Raw genomic sequence first — 25,086 nt, 5'->3', positions numbered from 1 at the left:
CACCAGTGGTGTACGGCCAGTGTAGGAGATCGCTCCCCACACCATGATGCCGGGTGTTGGCCCTGTGTGCCTCGGTCGTATGCAGTCTTGATTGTGGCGCTCACCTGCACGGCGCCAAACATGCATACGACCATCATTGGCACCAAGGCAGAAGCGACTCTCATCGCTGAAGACGACACGTCTCCATTCGTCCCTCCATTCACGCCTGTCGCGACACCACTGGAGGCGGGCTGCACGATGTTGGGGTGTGAGCGGAAGACGGCCTAACGGTGTGCGGGACCGTAGCCCAGCTTCATGGAGACGGTTGCGAATGGTCCTCGCCGATACCCCAGGAGCAACAGTGTCCCTAATTTGCTGGGAAGTGGTGGTGCGGTCCCCTACGGCACTGCGTAGGATCCTACGGTCTTGGCGTGCATCCGTGCGTCGCTGCGGTCCGGTCCCAGGTCGACGGGCATGTGCACCTTCCGCCAACCACTGGCGACAACATCGATGTACTGTGGAGACCTCACGCCCCACGTGTTGAGCAATTCAGCGGTACGTCCACCCGGCCTCCCGCATGCCCACTATACGCCCTCGCTCAAAGTCCGTCAACTGCACATACGGTTCACGTCCACGCTGTCGCGGCATGCTACCAGTGTTAAAGACTGCGATGGAGCTCCGTATGCCACAGCAAACTGGCTGACACTGACGGTGGCGGTGCACAAATGCTGCGCAGCTAGCGCCATTCGACGGCCAACACCGCGGTTCCTGGTGTGTCCGCTGTGCCGTGCGTGTGATCATTGCTTGTACAGCCCTCTCGCAGTGTCCGGAGCAAGTATGGTGGGTCTGACACACCGGTGTCAATGTGTTCTTTTTTCCATTTCCAGGAGTGTAGTTATAACCTTCTGATGAAGGGCACTAAGTGCCTGAAGCCAGTTAAGATATTAAATTCCTTTTATGCAATTGGTTGCTGATTATTTCAATATATACAGCTATAGCTGCTGAAGAAGATGGGTATATTACTAAACATAACTTAACTTAGTTATATTTTTAAATAGTATAAAAAGTGACATTTCACTGACTTTCAGAACTAAGAAGAAAGAACAGAAAAAGGAATGATAAGACAGAAGACTGTCTGTTTATTATTTATTCAACTTGGGAGAGTTGTGGTACAAGAGGCAAATGACAGTGCATCACAAGCCATTGGAGCTCACAGCTTAAATGCCAGGAGCAAAAAGGCACAACTGGAAAAAAAAAAAAAAAAAACAGATGACCACATGTCATCCTCTATGGATGCAGTATAGAGTGGCTTGTGATCAGCTCACCACTCTCTTAGGTTTTGTCAGCTTTTCAAAGCTTGGGATCACTTCTTCTCATTTAGTTTTTGTAGATCCATCATATAGATGTTGATGTGGGGTTGTGGCTGATCAATAATTCATAGAAAAAAGATACCAACAGCTGTAATTCTTCCTAATTTTTTTTAAAATTATTATACTGGTATTGAAACCTCATTAGTATGATCTACAGGTCCCTGTAAATCAGAAATGAGTAAATGTATAATATAGTATTGGTCCTATATATAAGTATCAATGATATTGTAACAACAAAGTAACATCAATAAAAGTTGTTAAAATATATACAATATATAAATGAACAGATATATACAATTAAATGTGCAAATGATATAAAATAATATAAACATACAATGAGATACTTGTTGGCATTAATAAAACAACGTAAGAGAATTATAATAAAAATGAGAAGGTAACATGCAAAATCAAATATTTGAAATGATAGCACATAAATAATACATTCAAGTAAAGAGGTAAATATATTAGTACAAATACCTCAATATAATGATTCATCATAAAATTAGACATGAAAAGTAACAACCAATGAACATACATACAACAGAGTGCAGAGGGTTTTTTCTTTCTTTTATTATTGTTTTGTTATTATTATTATTATTATTATTGTTACCATTATAAAGTATGTAATCTGTTGATAATTTGGAAGTTAAGTACCAGACTATACAATTGAAAACAAACAATAATTCTAAAAGGGAATTAAACTCTCTAATTTAATGTAATGTACAAAGTGCACCAACATGAAGTATAATGTCCTGTAAGCTCCATGACAATCTTATAACAGGCAACAATTCATGAAAATTTCTCAGAACATAGCTTTATTACAAAAGAATATGTCCTACCTGTCAAAGAACCCAACAGTCATCAATTATTGTGTGAAGGAGAATGTACAATGACAAAGTGCAGAGTAAGGCACTGAAAATCTGTAAGGTTTAATATGGCAGTACAAAGTGAATAAGTATGTGTTTGGCATGTATTTAACAATAAATAATCCAGTATATTACAGTTCTACCATGTATTAGGGGTTGGCAAATGGAACTCCAAGCATTGTATTAAAACAGGATGAGTATACATCAGAAATACATCAGTTACAAAACTATAGATGTATACAGGTACATAATGAAACATGAATGCTTATATTAAGCATATGAAACTTACTGAAACATGAGGAAATGTAGCTATGAAGGAATCTAAGTTACAAAGTAAACTGTTAACAGAATGGAGGTGTGGGAAAAGAAAGAGCAGAGGGAAGTCGGGGAGGGAGGAGGAAAGCGTGCTGAAACACATCTAAAGCAAATAAAACATATGCATATGTTGATGGTATGATAAAAATGGCTTGGGTTAAACAAGAACAGAATATCTGACAAAATAAAATACTTGGCATTAAACAATTAAGGAAGTACATAAAGTAAGTCATGGAGGTGATGTAAAGTTAAGGGGAAAGAAGGCACACATAATGTTGGCAATACGTAAAGTTAATCCATAGAAGGAAGTATCTCAAGTCTCATTCAGGTAGCTCCTCAGCTGGCATCACAAGGCTGAATGGATCCCATTCCCCTCACCAAGGAAACATCCTTCCCAGTATTGGGGATTGAACCCAGGCCTTCTGCACAGCAGTCAGGCACACTGACCACTCAGTCTTAGAGAAGTTAAAATAAGAAAAGATTACTAGTAATATTTTCTTATTTTAACTTTTGAACACATCTGATACCAAATTACGAAATTTGTTACTTGTGTTTTTGCATTTCTGTCAGAACTGTTCCAATGTTATAAATTTAGTTAATTTCATTGAACATAAATATCTAAAATTTTTTGATAATGATAAATTCTTCTCTCTGTTTTGAGTATGGCAATATACTGAAACTCTGAAAATATGTGAATTGTGATAAACCAATGAATGACTTTCTTCTGCAGGAAAAAGTGCCACACATGCAGTTATATTTGCAAGACTTATTACACCAGATAAAACAGACCATGGTCTACACGCATTTGTTGTTCCCTTAAGGAATCCAGCAACCCTTCAGCCATATGCTGGTGTTATTGTTGGTGATATGGGAGAAAAGGTTGGACTGAATGGAGTTGACAATGGTTTTGTGTTATTCAATAGATACAGGATACCTCGCGAAAACCTTCTAAATAAGACAGGGGATGTGACTCCAGAAGGAAATTATGTCAGTCAGTTTAAAGACCCTAATAAGAGGCTAGGTTTGTATTACTTGTGAAGACCAAAGAAATACTTAATTTTAAAGCAATTAACAAAATGTAGCTAAAAAAATGAAACTCGTAATATTAATATGTGGTACCAAAAATATAATTCTAGGAGCTTCATTTGGAACATTGTCTGCTGGTCGAGTAGATGTTCTGTCACAAGCTTTGGCATACCTTCAGAAAGCAATTCCTATTGCCATTCGATATGCTGCAGTGCATACCCCAGATGCAGAGAACTCTCTCACCTTGTTAGACGGTCAGTATCAGGTGAGTTATTAGCTGTTATTATGAAGCACTGCTCTGGAATACTACTTTATATGTGCAAAACAATACAGCCTCAATTTTCAGACCTTGTCACCATTGTTTTTGTGGTAGAACAGATATTTTTATGGTACTTGCCCATTTACAATATGGATGTTTTAGTGCCTGCCATAGATATCTGCAGGGGAAGGGACAGAGAAGCACACTTGCCCCAACCCTGGAATTTGAGATACAGAGATTTCGTTCCTGTATTGAGTGGAAATGTCAATTCTCTACAATATTATAAGGTTTACGTATCACCTATAAAAATTAGCTCTCGTGGTTTGAACTTGTCAAAATTGACCACATATCTATATCAAAAATGACCATTTTAGAGAGTTACCCCTCCCCTGCCCTTGAAACATTTTTGCAGACACCTATGGTGACTGCTGCAGAAGGTTAATAAAATCTGTTGTAATGCTTCACTGGGAGCTAGTTAGACTTCCTTAACTTTTATTGTTTACCTTTGAAGCATGTGCTGAACATCCTATGTCAGAATGTTAGAGCCAAAAAAAAAAGGGTGAAACTTTTGATAAATTAGGTCTTAGGAAATGTTGAGTTGAAAGTGCTTTGTTAGTGTTGCAGTTTTGATCACATATTTATTGCAGTTTGTACAAATATTGTTCAGATTTCATGATTTCATTGATTGATTTAAAGAAAACCTGACAGTATTCCAAGACACAAAGTACACAGATGTCCTATAAACATGGACAGCTCTTCAGGCAGCATTTCACCTCAATTTAGGCCCATAAATAAGCAACGAACAGTGCTTTATGTTGTAGGGCATTCAAATTCAGTTATAACAATGGTCTGAAATCAGAGCTAAACTATGAGTACTGAAGACAACACATATAGCAAATGGACATGTACAAGTCCATAGAAATGTAGTTCCATCAAAAAAACCAAAACCGATAATTGAATAGTTGGCAAGTTACTTAATCAGATTCATGTAAATCCAGAAAATTATGGGATAAATAAGAGAATTATTTCAGACATAAAGAATTTTTTAATCTGTAGCAAATCTTCTTTTGTCTTTATATGTAATTTGATGTTTCCTGCTAACTACTGTTTGTCTATCATGACTGCTTTCAGGATCTACTGTAAGGATTTTGATTTGGTTTTGGCTAGTAGATAGATTAATTCATGAGTAAGGTTCATTTGTATTATAAATATTTCATTGAAATTAGCTGAACTATATTGAACTTAAATCCACCACCACATTAAAGCATCTATGCCTGGGTTTCAGGCAGAATCCCCACTTTTGTCTGATGCTGCGGACCTATTCGAATACACTTGGAGAGCCTTTGCAGTGCTGCTCAAATTTAGGGAGAATGCCAAGTGAGCTGAGGCATGGATGGCATTAAAGCATCTATGCCTGGGTTTCAGGCAGAATCCCCACTTTTGTCTGATGCTGCGGACCTATTCGAATACACTTGGAGAGCCTTTGCAGTGCTGCTCAAATTTAGGGAGAATGCCAAGTGAGCTGAGGCATGGATGTGAATTTGGATTAAGGAGGGAGGCATGCTAGGGTAGTCCATGCAGTTGTGCAAAATCACTGTGCCATGGTGGCATAGTGATTAGCACATGTGCCTAGTGAGAAGGAGACCTGGATTTGAATCCTGGCCCTATACAAATTCCCATTCATTGCTTCAGCCCACAGATATACATCACAGATGTTTGAAACTTGGAAAGATTTCTGGAACCTATAGTTTCATTTGATTAAAGCACTTAGGCCTGAGTTTTAGGCAGAGCCCCCTTTCATTCAATGCTGTGGTGTGATTACAATACAGTTAGGCAGCCTGTGCAATGCTGCTCAAGATTAAGGGGAATACAAAGTGGGCTGAGGTGTGAAAGTGAATTTGGAACCAGAAGAGAGGCATGCTAGGGTAGTCCGCACAGTTGTGCAAAGCCACTATGTTTGCGTGGTGTAGTGGTTAGTGCATCTACTTAGTGAGCAGGAGATCTGGATTTGAATCTCGGCCTTGATACAAATTTTCATTCATCACTTCATCCTGCATATAAACATTGTAGATGGCCGAGACTTGAAAAGGTCTCTTGAACCATATAGTTTTATTTGATTAACCCTTGAGTGAGTGCACCTATGTATAGAGCACACCATTCACAAAAAACATTATCTTGTAACATTCCATTGTTATTTCCCAATTCCAAGTCCATGCCTATTCCTTTATTACTGCTTCAGCTAATACAGTCATAAGTTGTGTTGCCATACATCCAATGGAGCAGCAGTAATGTAAATGAAAGAGCTAACTAGGTGAGAAAAAATTTACAATCCATGCAAATAAATGACTCAGATCCTGAGATAGCAGCATAGTTCTGCAATGAGGCACTTATCTACAAGGTATTAGTAATTAACTAAGTCATTGTCAGGTATCTGATGCAACTGCACTGTTTAATGCTTCAAGTAACTCATTACCAGTAAAGAACAAATGCCAAGATGAGAAACATAGAAGCAGATATCCTCAGTGTAGCAAAGCAGTTTAAATCACTTAATAAAGGCAAGGCCTGTGGTCCAGATTGTATACCAGTCAGGTTCCTTTCAAAGTATGCTGATACAATAGCTCCATATTTAGCAATTATATACAACCACTCACAAACAGAATGATCCATACCCAAAGACTAGAAAAGTGCTCAATTCACACCAATACCCAAAAACGGAAGTAGGAGTATTCCGCTGAATTACAGCCCCATATCACTAAAGTCAATTTGCAGTAGGATTTTGGAACACATACTGTGTTAAAATATTATGAAGTAACTTGTAGAAAATGATTTATTGACACATAGTCAGCACAGATTCAGAAAATAACGTTCTTGTGAAACACAACTAGCTCTTTATACTTATTAAGTAAAGAGTGCTACTGAATAGGATGTCAAATTGATTCCATATTTTTAGATTTCCAGAAGGCTTTCGACACTGTTCCTCATAAGCGTCCTCTAACCAAACTGCGTGCCTATGGAATATTGCTTCAGTTGTGCAACTGAATTCATGATTTCCTGTCAGAAAAGTCACAGTTCTTAGTAATAGATGGAAAGTCGGCGAGTAAAACAGAAGTAATATCTGGTGTTCCCCAAGGAAGTGTTATAGGCTCTCTATTGTTCCTGATCTATATTAACAACACAGCAGACAATCTGAGTAGCCAACTTAGATTGTTCGCAGATGATGCTGTATTTTACCATCTTGTAAAGTCATCAGATGACCAAAACGAATTGCAAAATGATTTAGATAAGATATCTGCATGATATGAAAAGTGGCAATTGACCCTGAATAAAGAAAATTGTGAAGTTATTCACATGGGTACTATAAGAAATCCACTAAATTTTGATTATGCAATAAGTCACACAAATCTGAAGGCTGTAAATTCAACTAAATACTTAGTGATTACAATTACAAATAACCTAAATTGGAATGGTCACATGGATAATGTTGTAAGTAGAGAAAACCAAAGACTGTGATTCATTGGCAGAACACTTAGAAGGTACAACAGGTCTACTAAAGAGACTGCTTACACCATGCTTGTCGACCCTGTTCTGGAGTATTGTTGCGGCGTGTGGGATCTGCAGCAGGTGGGACTGACGGATGGCATCAAAAAAGTTCAAAGAAGGGCAGCTCATTTTGTATTATCATGAAATAGGGGGAAGAGTGCCTCAGACATGATATGTGAATTGAAGTGGCAATCATTATAACAAAGGCATTTTTCATTGCAATGGCATCTTCTCATGAAATTTCAATCACCAGATTTCTCCTCCAATTGTGAAAACATTCTGTTGGCAACCACCTACATAGGGAGAAATGATCATCACAATAAAATAAGAGAAATCAGGGCTCGCACAGAAAAATTTAAGTGCTCATTTTTTCTGTGCACCGTTCAAGAGTGGAATGGTAGAGAGACAGCTTGAAGGTGGTTCATTGAACCCTCTGCCAGGTACTTTATTGTGAATAGCAGAGTAATCACGTAGATGTAGATGTAGATATACCATGGGGTAACAATTGTATATAGCAACAGTGTGATGTAATAAGAGTGTATTTTATTATTGTTTAAGTAAATAGTAGTTTAGCTCATATCATGTAAGTTTATTTTATCACTGTTTCACTAAACATTATTAAACTCTGATTTTGCTCATACATCTACATCTTGGTAACATACAGATTGCTATTCTTAACATATCTAAAAAATATGCCACATGCCCACTCATGTTATGAAAAACAGCATGTCTGAGGATTAAACTACCTGTGCTTGGGTTTCAAGCAAAATCCCCCATTTCATTCAGTGCTGTTCCAATTCAGATGGAGAGCCTTGCAGTGTTGCTCTAGTTTAGGTAGAATATCAAGTGGGCTGACACGAATGAAAATTTGGTTTGAGCAGGGAGCTGTGCTAGGGTAGTCTGTGTGGTTGTGCAAAGCCACCGTGCCTGGATGGTGTAGTGGTTAGTACATCTGCCTAGTGAGCAGGAGACCCAGATTTGAATCCCAGCCTTGGTATAAAGTTTCATTTGTCACATCAGCCTGCATATATATATCATCAATGTTTGAGACTGCAAAAGGTATCTGGTACTACATAGTTTCATTTGATTAAAGCACTTATACCTGGGTTTCAGGCAGAACACCCATTTCATTTGCTGCTGATGTGCTATAACAATACACTTAAAGAGCCTCTGCAATGTTGTTTAAGTTTAGGGGAGGGTGACATGCTAGGGTAGTCCATGCAGTTGTGAAAGCCACTGTGCCAGGGAGGCATAGCAGTTAGCACATCTGCCTAATGAACAGCAGACCTAAGTTCAGACCCCAACCTTGGTACAAATTTTCATTTGTCTCTTCAGCGTGCATATATACATCATAGATGCTTGAGTCTTGAAACAGTCCATGGAACCATATAGTTTTATTTTATTAGTCCAACTGACATTAAATCTGAGTTAGTTTCTACTCTGGAGGAGTGTGCTCCTTTGTTTACAACTCTGAAATATTGGCTGACAGAGTTTAAGTGAAACTGTGTGAGCTGCCAAGATGAATATCACACTTTTTGACTAAATGAGATGATCACACAAGAAATAGTGTGTAAATATGTCTACAAAATGGTACTGGATGCCCATCAACTGAAAGGGCATGAGCTAGCAGACATTGTAGGCATTTTAGAAATAGTCGTACATCACATACTGACTGAAAATGTGGGCATGAGAAAGATGTGTGCAAGATGGGAGCTGTGTTTACCCACAGTGGGGAAAAAAACATTGTGGGGATATTTCAGTCAAGTGTTTGGCTACATTTTGTTTCAATAAGACCTAGTTTTTTGCTTTGATTCATAACCATAGATGAAACATGGATCCATCACTTCACACCTGAGATGTAAAAGTCAAAACAGTGGATCAGTGGACTGAAAGGAAAGAGTCAGTTCCCAAGAAGGTGAAGACAGTTCCATCTCCAGACAAGTTCATGGTCTCAGTTTTTTTGGAGTTGCGTGGGATAATTTTTATTGATTATCTCCAAAAATAAAATCAATCAGTGGTGAGTACTATTCAAATTTATTACAGTGTTTGAGTTATGAAATCAAGCAGCAATGGCTGTATTAAGCAAAAAAGAAAGTTTTGTTTAATTGTGACAAAGCATGAGGTCACACATCCATTACTGACATGGCCAAAATCACAGTATTAAAGTTTAAATTGCTTCCTCATGCACCATATTTTCCAGATTTAACCCCCTCTGATTATTTTCTCTTTCCAAACATTAAGAAATGCCTTGGTGGTAAATGATTTACCAAAAATGAAGAGGTGGAGTCTGTAGTTGATGGCTATTTTGTGGAGCTCACTTCTCACTATAAATAGGGTATGGAAGCGTAAGAACACCTCCAGCAAAACTCATGCTGAAAGGAGACTATGTAGAGCAATAAAGGTTTTTTCCCAATTTTTTTGTGTTTTTGTTTTAGGTCATGTACTTCTGGTGCAGCCACACACTGATCAAACTGTGAAGTAAACCAAGGAAAATTTAGGAAAGGAATTAAAATTCTGGGAGAAGTGACAAAAAATTTGATGTTCACTGGTAACATTGTCAATCTATCACAGATGGAAAAGGACTTGGAAGAGCATCTGAATGGAATGCATAATGTCTTGAAAGAGGTTAAAAGATGAAAAATAATAAAAGTAAAACAAGGGTAATGGAATATAGTCAAATTAAATCAAGTGATGTTGAAGGAATTAAGTTAGGAAATGAGACTCTAAAAGTAGTCAAGTTTTGCTATTTGGATGACAAAACAACTGATCATGATTAAAATAATGACTATGTGTAATGAAAATTGGCAATAGCAAGAATAGCATTTCTGGAGAGAAATATTTTAACATACAATATAAATTTAAAATGTTAGGAAGTGTTTTCTGAATGTCTGGAGTATACTCTTGTATGAAAGTGAAATATGGATGATAAGCAATCCAGAAAGAAGAGAATGAAAGCTTTTGAAATTTTGTAATACTGAAGACTGCTGAAGATTAGATGAATAGATTGAGTAACTAATGAGGAGGTATCAAACTGAATTGGGGGAAAAATAAATTGATGGCATAACTTGACCAAAAGAAAGGATCAGTTTGATAGTACATGTCTGAAGCATGAAGGATTCATTAGTTTGGTAATTTAGGAAGGAGTGGCAGGTGGAAGTTGTAGAGAGATTCCAAGGGAGAATACATTAAGCAGGCTGCAATAGATGTAGGTTACAGTAGTGATTTGGAGATGAAGAGGCTTGTAAAGGATAGAATGAGTATATGTGTGTGTAGTAGTATTTTATATCTGGGATCTCCCATTGCTGCATGCATAAATAAATATAAATTACTTTTTGTCATGAAAGATATCATATTGATTCTCAAGTACTAATGTATTGCTAATATGAGTGTCTCATATTGTATGCATAAATATTAATTCTGATATCCTGTTGTCTTATGTACCTCATTTATTCATGTATTATTGTCAATGTGAGAACTATCATGAGTAGTTAATATGAGTACTCTCATGAATGTATCGCATTGTACCTTATTGCATCCATTATTGTAAATTTTATAAAATAAATATTGTAAAAACTCTGAATCATTCTATATGTACATAAGTCTAATGCTATTGGAATCAATACTGGTGCTATTGCTGATTTCTTTTTCATTTCTGTCAATGATGTCACTGATTTTCAATCAGATTGAGCCAGTGACTGACAGTGTACCACTAGAACTGATCAGTAATATCCCTGAATCCATAACACATATTAACAAAACAGTACTGTCTAATTTATGATACTGAGGTATCGTACTAGGGGACAGTAATTGTAGCTACTTCATCTGTTTCTGAACTGTTCCACTGTTCCATTCTGCCTCCTTTCACAGTGTTCTCAGGCGAATTAAACTTTTGATACAATTAAGTATGCTATATATCTTGTTATCCCCTATTTGTTTTGATCGTGGTAGTTATATTAGGAGATTACCTCTCTTCAGTGTCCTTACAGATTATAGGACATAACACATGAACAAAAATGAACCAAAAAAACACCTAAATAATACCTTTCTTTAATGGTTTATAAAGCTGTTTCCATGTTAGTAGCTACTATGAAATTTATTATTTAATTTTTCAGATTTTTAAGTGAATGTTTATTTATCAATTGCTTAACTCTATTCTAAAAGTGCAATGACAATGAAATGATGTATAGGACAGATGACATATCTACAGTTACATAAAAAAGAGTATGCTCATATACTCTCAGTCATAGAAAGTGATATGTTCATGTTGAACTGGATAATCAGATTTTTAAATTTCTGAGAGCAACATTTTAGCTTAACTTATGTAATAATCACATAGCTTGAGTCTATATTTTATTTAGTGAGTCATTGTGTTAGTTCCATTATTGCTACATTCTCATGGTGCTAGACTGTGGAGGAATACAAATTTCTCACAAAATAACTATTTATTTTATCCTTTATAGCAGTGGCAGTTGATCCCACACTTGGCTGCTACCTTTGCACTGAAAATCCTCGTTAACTTCTTTTCTGATTTGATGGCTGACTTCCAAGTAAAAACATTCCTTGGAACAAATAAGGAAGAACTGGTAAGAAAATCATATTACATATTCTGCTAGAATAGGTTCTGAAAAAAACAATGGTCTGCACTGTGAAGATTGTTTCAAGCAGCATAGAACAGCATCAGTCACTATCCAATCGAAAAAGAATGCCCTTGCCCACCTTCAAGAGTAAGCTCACCAGATGTGTTGCACAGGACTTGTACATTAATTGAAAATATGCAATATGATGATCTTGGACTTTTCCCATTAGATTGTGCTCTTTAATACGTGGAAGCATGACTGATTTACATCCATAACATGTAAAGGATAGAACATCAGCTTTCATTCACCACCTATAGTGCATATCTCCTGTAATGTAAATCTTCCTGTAGCATGCATTGTTTCATTGTTCCATTTCCTTACCCCCCACGAACCATGGACCTTGCCATTGGTGGGAAGGCTTGCGTGCCTCAGCGATACAGATGGCCGTACTGTAGGTGCAGCAACAACGGAGGGGTATCTGTTGAGAGGCCAGACAAACGTGTGGTTCCAGAAGAGGGGCTGCAGCCTTTTCAGTAGTTGCAGGGTCAACAGTCTGGATGATTGACTGATCTGGCCTTGTAACACTAACCAAAACGGCTTGCTGTGATGGTACTGTGAACGGCTGAAAGCAAGGGGAAACTACGGCTGTAATTTTTCCCGAGGGCATGCAGCTTTACTGTATGGTTAAATGATGATGGCGTCCTCTTGGGTAAAATATTCCGGAGGTAAAATAGTCCCCCATTCTGATCTCCGGGCGGGGACTACTCATGAGGATGTCATTATAAGGAAAAAGAAAACTGGCGTTCTAAGGATCGGAGCGTGGAATGTCAGATCCCTTAATCGTGCAGGTAGGTTAGAAAATTTAAAAAGGGAAATGGATAGGTTAAAGTTAGATATCGCGGGAATTAGTGAAGTTTGGTGGCAAGAAGAACAAGACTTTTGGTGAGGTGAATACAAAATCAAATAGGGGTAATGCAGGAATAGGTTTAATAATGAATAAAAAAATATGAGTGCGGGTAAGCTACTACAAACGGCATAGTGAACGCATTATTGTGACCAAGATAGACACGAAGCCCACGCCTACTACAGTAGTACAAGTTTATATGCCAACTAGCTCTGCAGATGATGAAGAAATTGATGAAATATATCATGAGATAAAAGAAATTATTCAGGTAGTGAAGGGAGATGAAAATTTAATAGTCATGGGTGACTGGAATTCGAGAGTAGGAAAAGGGAGAGAAGGAAACATAGTAGGTGAATATGGATTGGGGCTAAGAAATGAAAGAGGAAGCCGCCTGGTAGAGTTTTGCACAGAGCATAACTTAATCATAGCTAACACTTGGTTCAAGAATCATGAAAGAAAGTTGTGTACATGGAAGAATCCTGGAGATACTAGAAGGTATCAGATAGATTATATAATGGTAAGACAGAGATTTAGGAATCAGGTTTTAAATTGTAAGACATTTCCAGGGGCAGATGTGGACTCTGACCACAATCTATTGGTTATGAACTGTAGATTAAAACTGAAGAAACTGCAAAAAGGTGGGAATTTAAGGAGATGGGACCTGGATAAACTGAAAGAACCAGAGGTTGTACAGAGATTCAGGGAGATCATAAGGGAACAATTGACAGGAATGGGGGAAAGAAGTACAGTAGAAAAAGAATGGGTAGCTCTGAGGGATGAAATAGTGAAGGCAGCAGAGGATCAAGTATGTAAAAAGATGAGGGCTAGTAGAAATCCTTGGGTAACAGAAGAAATATTGAATTTAATTGATGAAAGGAGAAAATATAAAAATGCTGTAAATGAAGCAGGCAAAAAGGAATACAAACGTCTCAAAAATGAGATCGACAGGAAGTGCAAAATGGCTAAGCAGGGATGGCTAGAGGACAAATGTAAGGATGTAGAGGCTTATCTCACTAGGGGTAAGATAGATACTGCCTACAGGAAAATTAAAGAGACCTATGGAAAAAAGAGAACCACTTGTATGAATATGAAGAGCTCAGATGGAAACCCAGTTCTAAGCAAAGAAGGGAAAGCAGAAAGGTGGAAGGAGGTCTATACAAGGGTGATGTACTTTAGGACAATATTATGGAAATGGAAGAGGATGTAGATGAAGATGAAATGGGAGATACGTTACTGCATGAAGAGTTCGACAGAGCACTGAAAGACCCAAGTCAAAATAAGGCCCCAAGAGTAGACAACATTCCATTAGAACTACTGACAGCCTTGGGAGAGCCAGTCCTGACAAAACTCTACCATCTGGTGAGCAAGATGTATGAGACAGGCGAAATACCCTCAGACTTCAAGAAAAATATAATGATTACAATCCCAAAGATAGCAGGTGTTGACAGATGTGAAATTTACCGAACTATCAGTTAAATAAGTCACAGCTGCAAAATACTAACACGAATTCTTTACAGATGAATGGAAAAACTGGTAGAAGCTGACCTCGGGGAAGATCAGTTTGGATTCCGTAGAAATATTGGAACACGCGAGGCAATACTGACTTTACAACTTATCTTAGAAGAAAGATTAAGGAAAGGCAAACCTATGTTTCTAGCATTTGTAGACTTAGAGAAAGCTTTTGACAATGTTGACTGGAATACTCTCTTTCAAATTCTAAAAGTGGCAGGGGTAAAATACAGGGAGCGAAAGGCTATTTACAGTTTGTACAGAAACCAGTTATAAGAGTCGAGGGGCATGAAAGGAAAGCAGTGGTTGGGAAGGGAGTTAGACTGGGTTGTAGCCTATCCCCGATGTTATTCAATCTGTATATTGAGCAAGCAGTAAAGGAAACAAAAGAAAAATTTGTTGTAGGTATTAAAATCCATGGGGAAGAAATAAAAACTTTGAGGTTCGCCGATGACATTGTAATTCTACCAGAGACAGCAAAAGACTTGGAAGAGCAGTTGAAAGGAATGGACAGTGTCTTGAAAGGAGGATATAAGATGAACATCAACAAAAGCAAAACGAGGATAATAGAATGTAGTCGAATTAAGTCGGGTGATGCTGAGGGAATTAGATTAGGAAATGAGACACTTAAAGTATTAAAGGAGTTTTGCTATTTGGGGAGCAAAATAACTGATGATGGTCAAAGTAGAGAAGATATAAAATGTAGACTGACAATGGCAAGGAAAGCGTTTCTGAAGAAGAGGAATTTATTAACATCGAGTATAGATTTAAGTGTCAGGAAGTCGTTTCTGAAAGTATTTGTATGGAGTGTAGCCATGTATGGAAGTGAAACATGGATGATAAATAGTTTGGACAAGAAGAGAATAGAAGCTTTCAAAATGTGGTGCTACAGAAGAATGCTGAAGATTAGATGGGTAGATCACATAACTAATGATGAAGTATTGAATAGAATTGGGAAGAAGAGGAGTTTGTGGCACAACTTGACAAAAAGAAGGGACCAGTCAGTAGGACATGTTCTGAGGCATCAAGGGATCACAAATTTAGCATTGGAGGGCAGTGTGGAGGGTAAAAATCGTAGAGGGAGACCAAGAGATGAATACACTAAGCAGATTCAGAAGAATGTAGGTTGCAGTAAGTACTGGGAGATGAAGAAGCTTACACAGCATAGGGTAGCATGGAGAGCTGCATCAAACCAGTCTCAGGACTGAAGACCACAACAACAACAACGTATAGGTTAAGATTGCTAATGAAGTCCAAAACTATCTTTCTGGAATAATCAGTACTGCATTAGAAATTGTTATGTTCTGACTAGAGAGATAATTCTAAAATAAGTATTTAGCCCAATTTATCTTATTACTTCTTTGGCAACAAAGCAGGGAAGCTGACATACTGTGTTGACTCATGTGGCACTGGCCTTTTCTCAGAATAAAAATAAATTCAGAAAGTATGTAACATACATTGCTTAAAAAACTACTGGATTTACATGTTCTGTCATAGCCTTGGCAAATAATGATTGTGTAAATAAGGGAAATGATACAGTAATACATGGGAAAATAAAATCCTATGATCACCCAACATTTTATTTGCTGTTTTGTTTAATTTCAAACTTACATAATCAGTTGCAGAACTTAAAATCCATGGTCTGTACTATGCTTCAAGAGTGAGTTTCATAAGTATCTAAAATAGAAATACAGTTGAACTTCCTTTTTACATTCCTCAATTTTACGTTTTTTGTGATCCTACACTGTAAATTCATAGCCCCTATCAAAAACCCATAAGATCAATGCTAAAAATTCCCCAATTTTACATTTCTTCCTGATAAGGTTTACCTTGATTCTAAGTTCTTACTCAGTGTCTCACTTGACTTTGTCCCATTTTCTTCCTGTTGACATTTGATGTGACTGAACAACTTTTAGGTAGCTCAAAAGGCAAATGTTTCTCACCAAGGGTGGTGGCGGAATTAAGGGAATATTTTAGGCGGTTGTGGAGAAGGGAGATGAGAGAGAGGAAATGCTGACATAATCCACAAATGGTGTTGCCAACACAACATGTAACATTTAGCTTCAGTGCACAGTTATGATACAACTACTGCTGGGTTGCAGTGGAAAAACAAGATAGTAGGTGCAAAGTGTTCTGGACCAAGCGAATACATGATGAATGGGCCTAGACACAACCTTTTCTTATGCATTTATAACTTAGTCTCATCTCTTTGCATGTTTTCAGCAACAATATTAATCAACAACCTTTTATATTCAAACACTGAGTCTCAAAGGGTATGCTCGGTCATAATCAGGGAATGTTACCCATTTCTGGCTAGTGAACTCTTAATTTCTGGCAACTTGTCAGATCACTAAATAGTCATCACAGGAATCAGACCATGATAACATGTGAATAGGAGCTGACCTACTGGATATGTGATGGGAGTGCAGGTAGGCTTTAAAGCATTTTTCAAAGTGCTGAAAATATACTTTTTGTGCAGATGATGTGCTGTGACAGAGGAGCCAAACAGAAATAGAACAAGGGTTTTGCAACAGCACATTTTAAACGTTCAAACAGTACAGGTGGAACAACTACATACACTACTCATATACAGTGTGGTCCATTGTAGTGACCGGGCCAAATATCTCACGAAATAAGGATCAAACGAAAAAACTACAAAGAACGAAACTTGTGTAGCTTGAAGGGGGAAACCAGATGGCACTATGGTTGGCCTGCTAGATGGCACTACCATAGGTCTTACGGATATCAACTGCGTTTTTTTGAAATAGGAACCCCCATTTTTTATTACATATTCATGTAGTAAGTAAAGAAATATGAATGTTTTAGTTAGACCGCTTTTTTCACTTTGTGATAGATGGCACTCTAATAGTCACAAATGTATGAGTACGTGGTATCACGTAACATTCCACCATTGCGAACGGTATTTGCTTCATGATACATTACCCGTGTTAAAATGGACCATTTACAAACTGTGGAAAAGGTCGATATCCTGTTGATGTATGGGTATTGTGATCAGAACACCCAGTGGGCATGTGTTATGTATGCTGCTCGGTATCCTGGACAACATCATCCAAATGTCCGGACCGTTCGCCAGATAGTTACGTTATTTAAGGAAACAGGAAGTATTCAGCCACATGTGAAACATCAACCACGACCTGCAACAAGTGCTAATGTCAAGTAGGTGTTTTAGTTGCTGTTGCAGCTCATTCGCACATCAGTAGCAGGCAAATTGTGCGAGAATCGGGAATCTCAAAAACATCGGTGTTGAGAATGCTACATCAACATCGATTGCACCCATACCATATTTCTATGCACCAGGAATTGCATGGTGACGACTCTGAATGTCGTGAACAGTTCTGCCACTGGGCACAAGATAAATTACGGGATGATGACAGATTTTTTGCACGCATTCTATTTAGTGACGAAGCGTCTTTCACCAACAGCGGTAACGTAAACTGTCATACTATACACTATTGGGCAACAGAAAATCCATTATGGTTGCAACAAGTGGAACATCAGCGACCTTGGCGGGTTAATGTATGGTGCGACATAATGCGAGGAAGGATAATTGGCCCCCATTTTATCGATGGCAATCTAAATGGTGCAATGTATGTTGATTTCCTACGTAATGTTCTGCCGATGTTACTACAAGATGTTTCACTGCATGACAGACATAATGGCGATGTACTTCCAACGGGATGGATGTCCGGCACATAGCCCGCGTGCGGTTGAAACGGTATTGAATAGCATATTTCATGACAGGTGGATTGGTCGTCGAAGCACCATACCATGGCACGCACGTTCACCAGATCTGACGTCCCCGGATTTCTTTCTGTGGGGAAAGTTGAAGGATATTTCCTATCGTGATCCATCGACAATGCCTGACAACATGCATCAGTGCATTGTCAATGCATGTGTGAATATTACAGAAGGCGAACTACTCGCTGTTGAGAGGAATGTCGTTACACGTATTGCCAAATGCAATGAGGTTGACGACATCATTTTGAGCATTTATTGCATTAATGTGGTATTTACAGGTAATCATGCTGTAACAGGATGCGTTCTCAGAAATGATAAGTTCACAAAGGTACATGTATCACATTGGAACAACCAAAATAAAATGTTCAAACATACCTACGTTCTATATTTTAATTTTAAAAACCTACCTGTTACCAACAGATCATCTAAAATTGTGAGCTATATGTTTGTGACTATTACAGCGCTATCTATCACAAAGCGAAAAAAGTGGTCCAACTAAAACATTCATATTTCTTTACGCATTACATGGATATATAGTAAAAAATGGGGGTTCCTATTTTTTAAAAAACGCAGTTGATATTCATTTGACCTATGGCAGCACCATCTAGCGGACCAACCATAGCACCATCTGGTTTCCCCCTTCAAGCTAGACAAGCTTCATTCTTTGTAATTTTTTTTTTTTTTTTTTTTTTTTTTTTTTTTTTTTTTTTTTTTTTTTTTTTTTTTTTTTTTTTAATGCTTATTTCGTGAGATATTTGGCCTGATCACAATCAATGGACCACCCTGTATAGACTTTGCACCACACACACAACACACTATAAATCGTAAAGATTGGCAGCAGTGATAGAGGCCATCAAGCAAAACTGTAGCATCTGAACTTTCTTTCAAGTTTACATTTTACACAGTGTAAAGAAACTCACTGAGTCAACTTCTAATGAGCTTGTAACATAAATTGGAGAAGTAAACTCATTTTTTCACATCTGTTTTCTCATCAAGCCTAAAATATCACTTCAATGGTGGTTAGCAAATGGAGTGTGGCTCATAATGAAAGCATTCAACAATAACAGTGATGGTGACAATATGTCATTAAGCACATGTCCACATTTATGCTTATGCTTTAACTACTTAATTGCTGCAACTTTTTGGTTTAATGCACCATGTTTGTAAATTTTTGCTTTTTTCTGGGTGAGCACAAAAGAAAGATCTCTTAAAAATGTGTGTTTTGACGTATAATTTGTGTACCCAGACATCAATTTCAATTTTTTGATGAGTTCTTACTTGCTGTTACACATCTGTGATTTTTTAAGAACTGATGAAATTCTTTACCACAAATTATTCTATAAACATTATATTGTAAATTTAATTTCCTTCAGTTAGACAGATGTTATACAAAGTATTGGAGAGCACTGCAGTTTTTAATCATATATGCTAATTACACATGTTTTTACTCATTTTTTTTGGGTGGTGGTGGGGGGGGGGGGAATATTTTCCTTAATTCTGCATTTTTTAAGTCTGGACTGCATTGAAACATAAAACACGGGTTTAACTGTACATCCTAGCCTATACTTGTTAAATGGACTGCTGATATCCTTTGGCAGTTCCATTTTTATTACTGAAGGTGCATTCAGACTAAGAAATTCCCTTTTGGAGATATACATTTTCAAAAATTTTAAACTTAACTCGTAGAATTACCGGGCCGGTACTAACCTTCACAAGGAAAATTTTCTGGTTTTGCTGATATATAGGCCCTATCCTGTCTTTCAGCATGCAGACAAGTAGCTTTTTCACAATTGTAAAATTTTTACCATGAATGAGAAGTTGTGGACTTTTTCCTAGGTTGTGACTAATGGGTTACAGTGTGAGATTTGTGAAAAGTATTTTCACTGGAAGAAATGCAATGAGGAAACCATCATTCTAGCGCTATCCTCTCCTGAAATTGCAGGATATGTAGCAAAAATAAGTTAATACTGGAGCACAAGCGTAAGATTTGTACTCTTCAACTGCAGTTAGAAAATGCAAGAGAGGAACTGGTCTGACTGAGGGAGAAGAGAGCTGTGGAATAGAAACTGGCAGTTGGTAAAAATACTGCTAGAGAAGGTTATATTCACAGCTTCACTTCCTGTCGCCAATAGATTTGACCAGCCGTCAAGAGTTTAGTGGAGGGAAGTTTCTTGTACATGTAGATCAAGGAAACATGCAGTAGACCTCAGCAGTTAAAAAGTCTCAGTCAGTGTTAAATTCAGATAGGAAGAAAAAGATTCTACTGTTAGGTAGTTCCCATGGCAGAGGTGTAGGCCAACAGTTGCAGGAAGTATTGGGAATGAGTACCAGGTCACTAGCATTGTGATGCCCAGTGCAGGGTTGACTCAGTCGACTGATAATCTAGAGTAATTACATAGGAATTTTACAAAAGAGTACCCGATAGTGATCGTGGGTGGCTCTGGGAATACTCTTAATAGGGACAATGAGTATGACATAGGTAGTAAACTGGGAAAGATAACTACTCAGATTGGTGACACAAACATACACCTAGTACAGCTATTTCAGCTGATCAGCTTCATCTTAATACAGCTGTTAGGTATATTAACATGGAGCAACAGAAGGCACTGGTGACAAAGGGTAATGGCTCACATTCTAGTGGTGCCATTTGAGTCTATCGATAGAGGGGTTTCACTAGTTGTGGCCTGCACCTCAATACATATGGGAAGGAGAGGTTGGAAAAGTTTATAGATAACAATGTAGTGAACCATGTGGGGGAAGGGGGGTATCACTCATGGGAAAATTCTTGTAGTAATAGGTGTTAGAGTCGCACCTTCTTTAAATTGAAGTCAGCTGATGTGTATCCCTGCTTAAGGGAAATCTCTCTAAAGAAAGGGGACCATCTTCAAAAAAGGCCAGGTATCAAATCAATCAAGGAGTTAGCATACTTCATTGAAATATAAGAGGTATTATAGAAGAAGTTGGTGAATTGCAAGTAGATGTTGACTCTGACATTACTGGTATTTGTAGCATACCGTGTACAAATAAGAGAAAAATTAAGTATAATTAAGTAAAATTAAATATCTTAGCTTCAATATTTACCTTTGTGATCTGTGCAGAGGACTTTTTGTAAAAACTAACTGCGTATCCTCTAAAAATAGCAGCTAAATAGCAATACCTTTGCTGAGAGGTGTGCTTTCTTAACAGATGATGTACTCCACCTCAGTGTGAGTACTCGGTGCTTACATAACATATTTTAAAGACATTTTTACAAGAATGTGCCATTTTTTATAGTACAATGGTACATTCAGTGTAATAATACTAATAAACGAGGTAGTTGAGAAATCGTGTCTAATTGCATCTAATTTACACAAATGGCTGTCAAGAGAGGAACTGCAGAGAAACAAGAAGAATGAAAGTCATCCAGAACATATTATGGATGAAATTCAATCAGAGTTGCTAGAGTGCTTGATGTTAATACTAGCTATATTTAATCAAGACACTACATGTATCAGAACGTCATATAAACAATGTGACACTTCAGGGCTTCCTATACTGGGATACAAATTAGCTGACTATTTTGTAAGGAGCTCTTTGTGGAGACTGGAAATGGCCAAGCACATAAAAAATGGTATTCCATTTGAATCTATCTATGTATCAAAGCACTGCACTGAATAGGTCACTGAAGGTTGCACAGGTACAGTTGACTTTTGTAAACTGAAAATTTTGATTGTAGTTATTTATAGCTTCCCTAACTCTGGCTTCAGGACATTTCTGTTCAAACGAGAGGGATTTCCTAGTTCACTTTGGATACAGTACCAAAATTTTATATGTGATCCTGCAAGAGAAAAATGTTGGAAGACCCCCTACATTCATATCACCTCATTCAGACTGTATTTGTTCCAACCAGATTGCAGGGCAACAGTAGCACAACTATAGACACTACTCCAGGGACATTCCATACTTTATTACAAAAATGAAAATACTTTTTGATTTGGCAAAACCTCTTGTACGACATTACGGCAGTGAAAAATGGAGTTGATATGCTTTCTCGTTGTGTGCAGTACATCTGCAATTCAGGTTTCTAAACAATACTTTGCAAAATGGTTAGAGCAGGAAAAAATTGAAGTTCTTCACATGATGGTGGCAAAACATTATATCTCGGGGTTGAAACATATTGGATGATATATTTAGCTGTTTCCACCTCTATCATTTCCATCAAATCACTATCAAAGAACTGTTCAAATGTTTCTAGTTCATCATCAACAAAAGGAATCATACAACCAGAATTAGAGGTAAATGGAAATCTCAGTGGAGCATAAACAGTATTTTCATCAATGACATGCAACACTATCACCTAAGACCAGTCTGTATCAGTGTCTTTCTCACATTCTTCCTCACTTGACAAAAGTTCAAAAGAGTCATCACCAGGTTCCAAAACAGTGGTGTCTTCCCACTGCTCTTCCTCATTATTTGTTTTAGAGGTCTTAAGTCCCATAGTGCTCAGAGCCATTTGTTTTGGAAGACTGCAAGCAGATATAATACTTCAACAACTGTACCAAAATGCCACGAAACAACACAGTGTTGTTGCAATGACTTCAAAAACATAAGCCAGTAGCAATACACTGTGTTACAAATGTGCAACTACAAAAAATGCTAACTAGTGATAAGAGACATAACTGCGAAGATTATAACCTGGATGCTGGTGCTAACTAGCGGTAGTAAAAGAAAATACAAAACTTATAATCAGGTGTTTTTGCAAGGATGCGTAAACTTGGAGGCCCCAAATTTCCTCAGGATAATATTTCTCAGCAAAACAGTCTAACCCGAGATATCTCGGGATAATCAGTTAGGAGGTTAAAGCTCATAAAAGAACAAGAGTGGCAGGATGTTTATAGTGATGATAGTATAGATGATAAACATAATGCTTTCCTTGGCACATTTATCATGCCCTTTGATATCAGTCTCCCATTAGAATGTCTAAAACAGGTCACTAGCACTAACAGGCAACCTGGGTGGGTGACTAATTGTATGAGGGTATCATGTAGTGCAAAATGGGTATTGTATCAAAATGTTAGAAATAGTCACAATCGAGCTGCAGTAGCCCATCACAAACAGCACTGTAAGGTTCTTAAAATGTCATTAGGAAGGCAAAAAGCATGTGATATGCAAATGGAGTAGCTAATTCTTGGGATAAAATTAAAACCATATGGTCAACCATGAAGGAAGTGTCTGGCCAGGGTCGAGGATAGAAAGTCAAAATGAAGTAAAATAGTTTCTGTTACTTTGCCCTGTTAAGTCAGATACATGGACAGTATGTAACAATCATTTCCTGAATATTGCAGGTGAAGTGAATAAAAATTTAGTTTCTGCAGGGAATCATATGACTCTTAGAAAATGGCTTTCCAAGTCTTGTATCTGAAGTATACCTCCATGATACTGACAAGGGGAAGACTGAGTCAATAATTAAATTGCTAAAGACTAACGACTGTCATGGATGTGACAGGGTATCCAGCAGAATACTAAAGCATTGTGCCACATATGTTATCCTAGGACTTAACCACATCTGTAATTCTTCCTTTAGGAACAGTCAGTATCCTGAAAGATTAAAATACTCCATAGTGAAAACACTTTATTAACGAGAAGATAGGGCTAATGTAGATTATTTTAGAACTATTTCTATGCCATCAGTGTTTGTAATATTCAATGAAAAGGCTGTATATAGAAGGGTAATTAATCATTTCATTTCACATAAATTACTGTCAAACATACAGTTTAGTTTTAGAAGTGTCTTAACAGCTGAAAATACTTTATTCACCTTTCCCTGTAAGGCACTGGACAGATTAAACAGAAGTCGTGAACAGCGTCTTTCTTCTTTAGTTTAAGAAGGTGTTTGATTGTGTTGACCACAAAATATAACAGCAGAAATTTGACCATTGCGGAATAAGAGTAGTTCACAATTAGTTCCTCTCATACTTTAAAAATAGACAGCAAATGGGCAATCTCCAAGATAGTGAAGAACGCTATGAAGTGGTGTCTGATTGAGCTCAATTAAGTGGGGCTCCAGGTGTCAACTGCAACCACTAATGTTTCTTATATGACAGGTGATTCTGAAATACTTCCATCGGCTGATGACACTAGCTAGGTAATGAAAAATGTTGAATGCAACACAGGCAACATATCAAGCTGTGCAGTTCAAGATCATGGCTTGTAAAAAGTAAATTGATGATAAATGATAGCAAGACTCAGTTTTTGCAGTTTCTAACACACAATTCAACTAAAACTGGCACCTCAATTACACATAATGGGCATATGATCAGTCAGTTTGAACAGTCCAAATTCCCAGGTGTTCAGACAAATGCTAAACTGTCATTGAAGCCCATGTTCAGGACCTTGCTCAGATACCGAACACTGCTATATTTACCATTACAGCGGTATCTGCAGTAAGTAATAATCCAACATAGAAATAATCTAATTTTCTTATTTTAATTTGCTGATGACATACAACATTATATTCTAGAGTAACTCTTCCCATTCATAAAGGCCCTTTTTGGCACAGAAACAGGCAGTTCCAACAATATATGGTGTAAATTCACAAATCTCTTGTTGATCCCTTTTCAGGGGTCTGTGAATTCTGACACTGGCCTCTTATTGCAATTTTTTAAAATACTGTTCTTTGTTAACAACATGAGATTATACCTAAGAATTAGCATCTTTCACTCAGTTAATACTATACAGAAATTCAATCTATATTTGGATTGCAGCTTCCTAAGTCTTGTGCAGAGAGACATGCACTATTCTGCTGCATCCATTTTAAAGAAGCTACCACAAGAATTACAAAAAAAAAAACTGAGTAATGCTTGCACTTGCAAGTCTAAACTGAAGAACTTCTTCATGGCTCATGCCTGTTCTGTGAGGGAACTCATACCGCCAAACATAACGAATTTTCTGCAGCCAGTGGACCAATCGATTATCAAAACTATGAAGTTTCATTACAGAAGAC

At 37.6% G+C, this 25,086-nt stretch overlaps 1 protein-coding gene across 1 annotated transcript in view; it reads left to right on the top strand.

The window, feature by feature from the left end:
• LOC126484401 (peroxisomal acyl-coenzyme A oxidase 3-like) overlaps positions 1–25,086 on the top strand; it is a 144,028-nt gene that overhangs the window by 30,246 nt on the left and 88,696 nt on the right. Inside the window, exons 3-5 of the mRNA XM_050107901.1 lie at positions 3,261–3,551; positions 3,667–3,821; positions 11,816–11,938. Coding sequence (XP_049963858.1) covers positions 3,261–3,551; positions 3,667–3,821; positions 11,816–11,938 — 569 coding nt within the window. The remainder of the gene's footprint in view (positions 1–3,260; positions 3,552–3,666; positions 3,822–11,815; positions 11,939–25,086) is intronic.

This window comes from Schistocerca serialis, chromosome 6, assembly GCF_023864345.2.
Source record: "Schistocerca serialis cubense isolate TAMUIC-IGC-003099 chromosome 6, iqSchSeri2.2, whole genome shotgun sequence".
Taxonomy (NCBI): domain Eukaryota; kingdom Metazoa; phylum Arthropoda; class Insecta; order Orthoptera; family Acrididae; genus Schistocerca; species Schistocerca serialis.
This window is presented reverse-complemented; position numbering and strand designations above follow the sequence as displayed.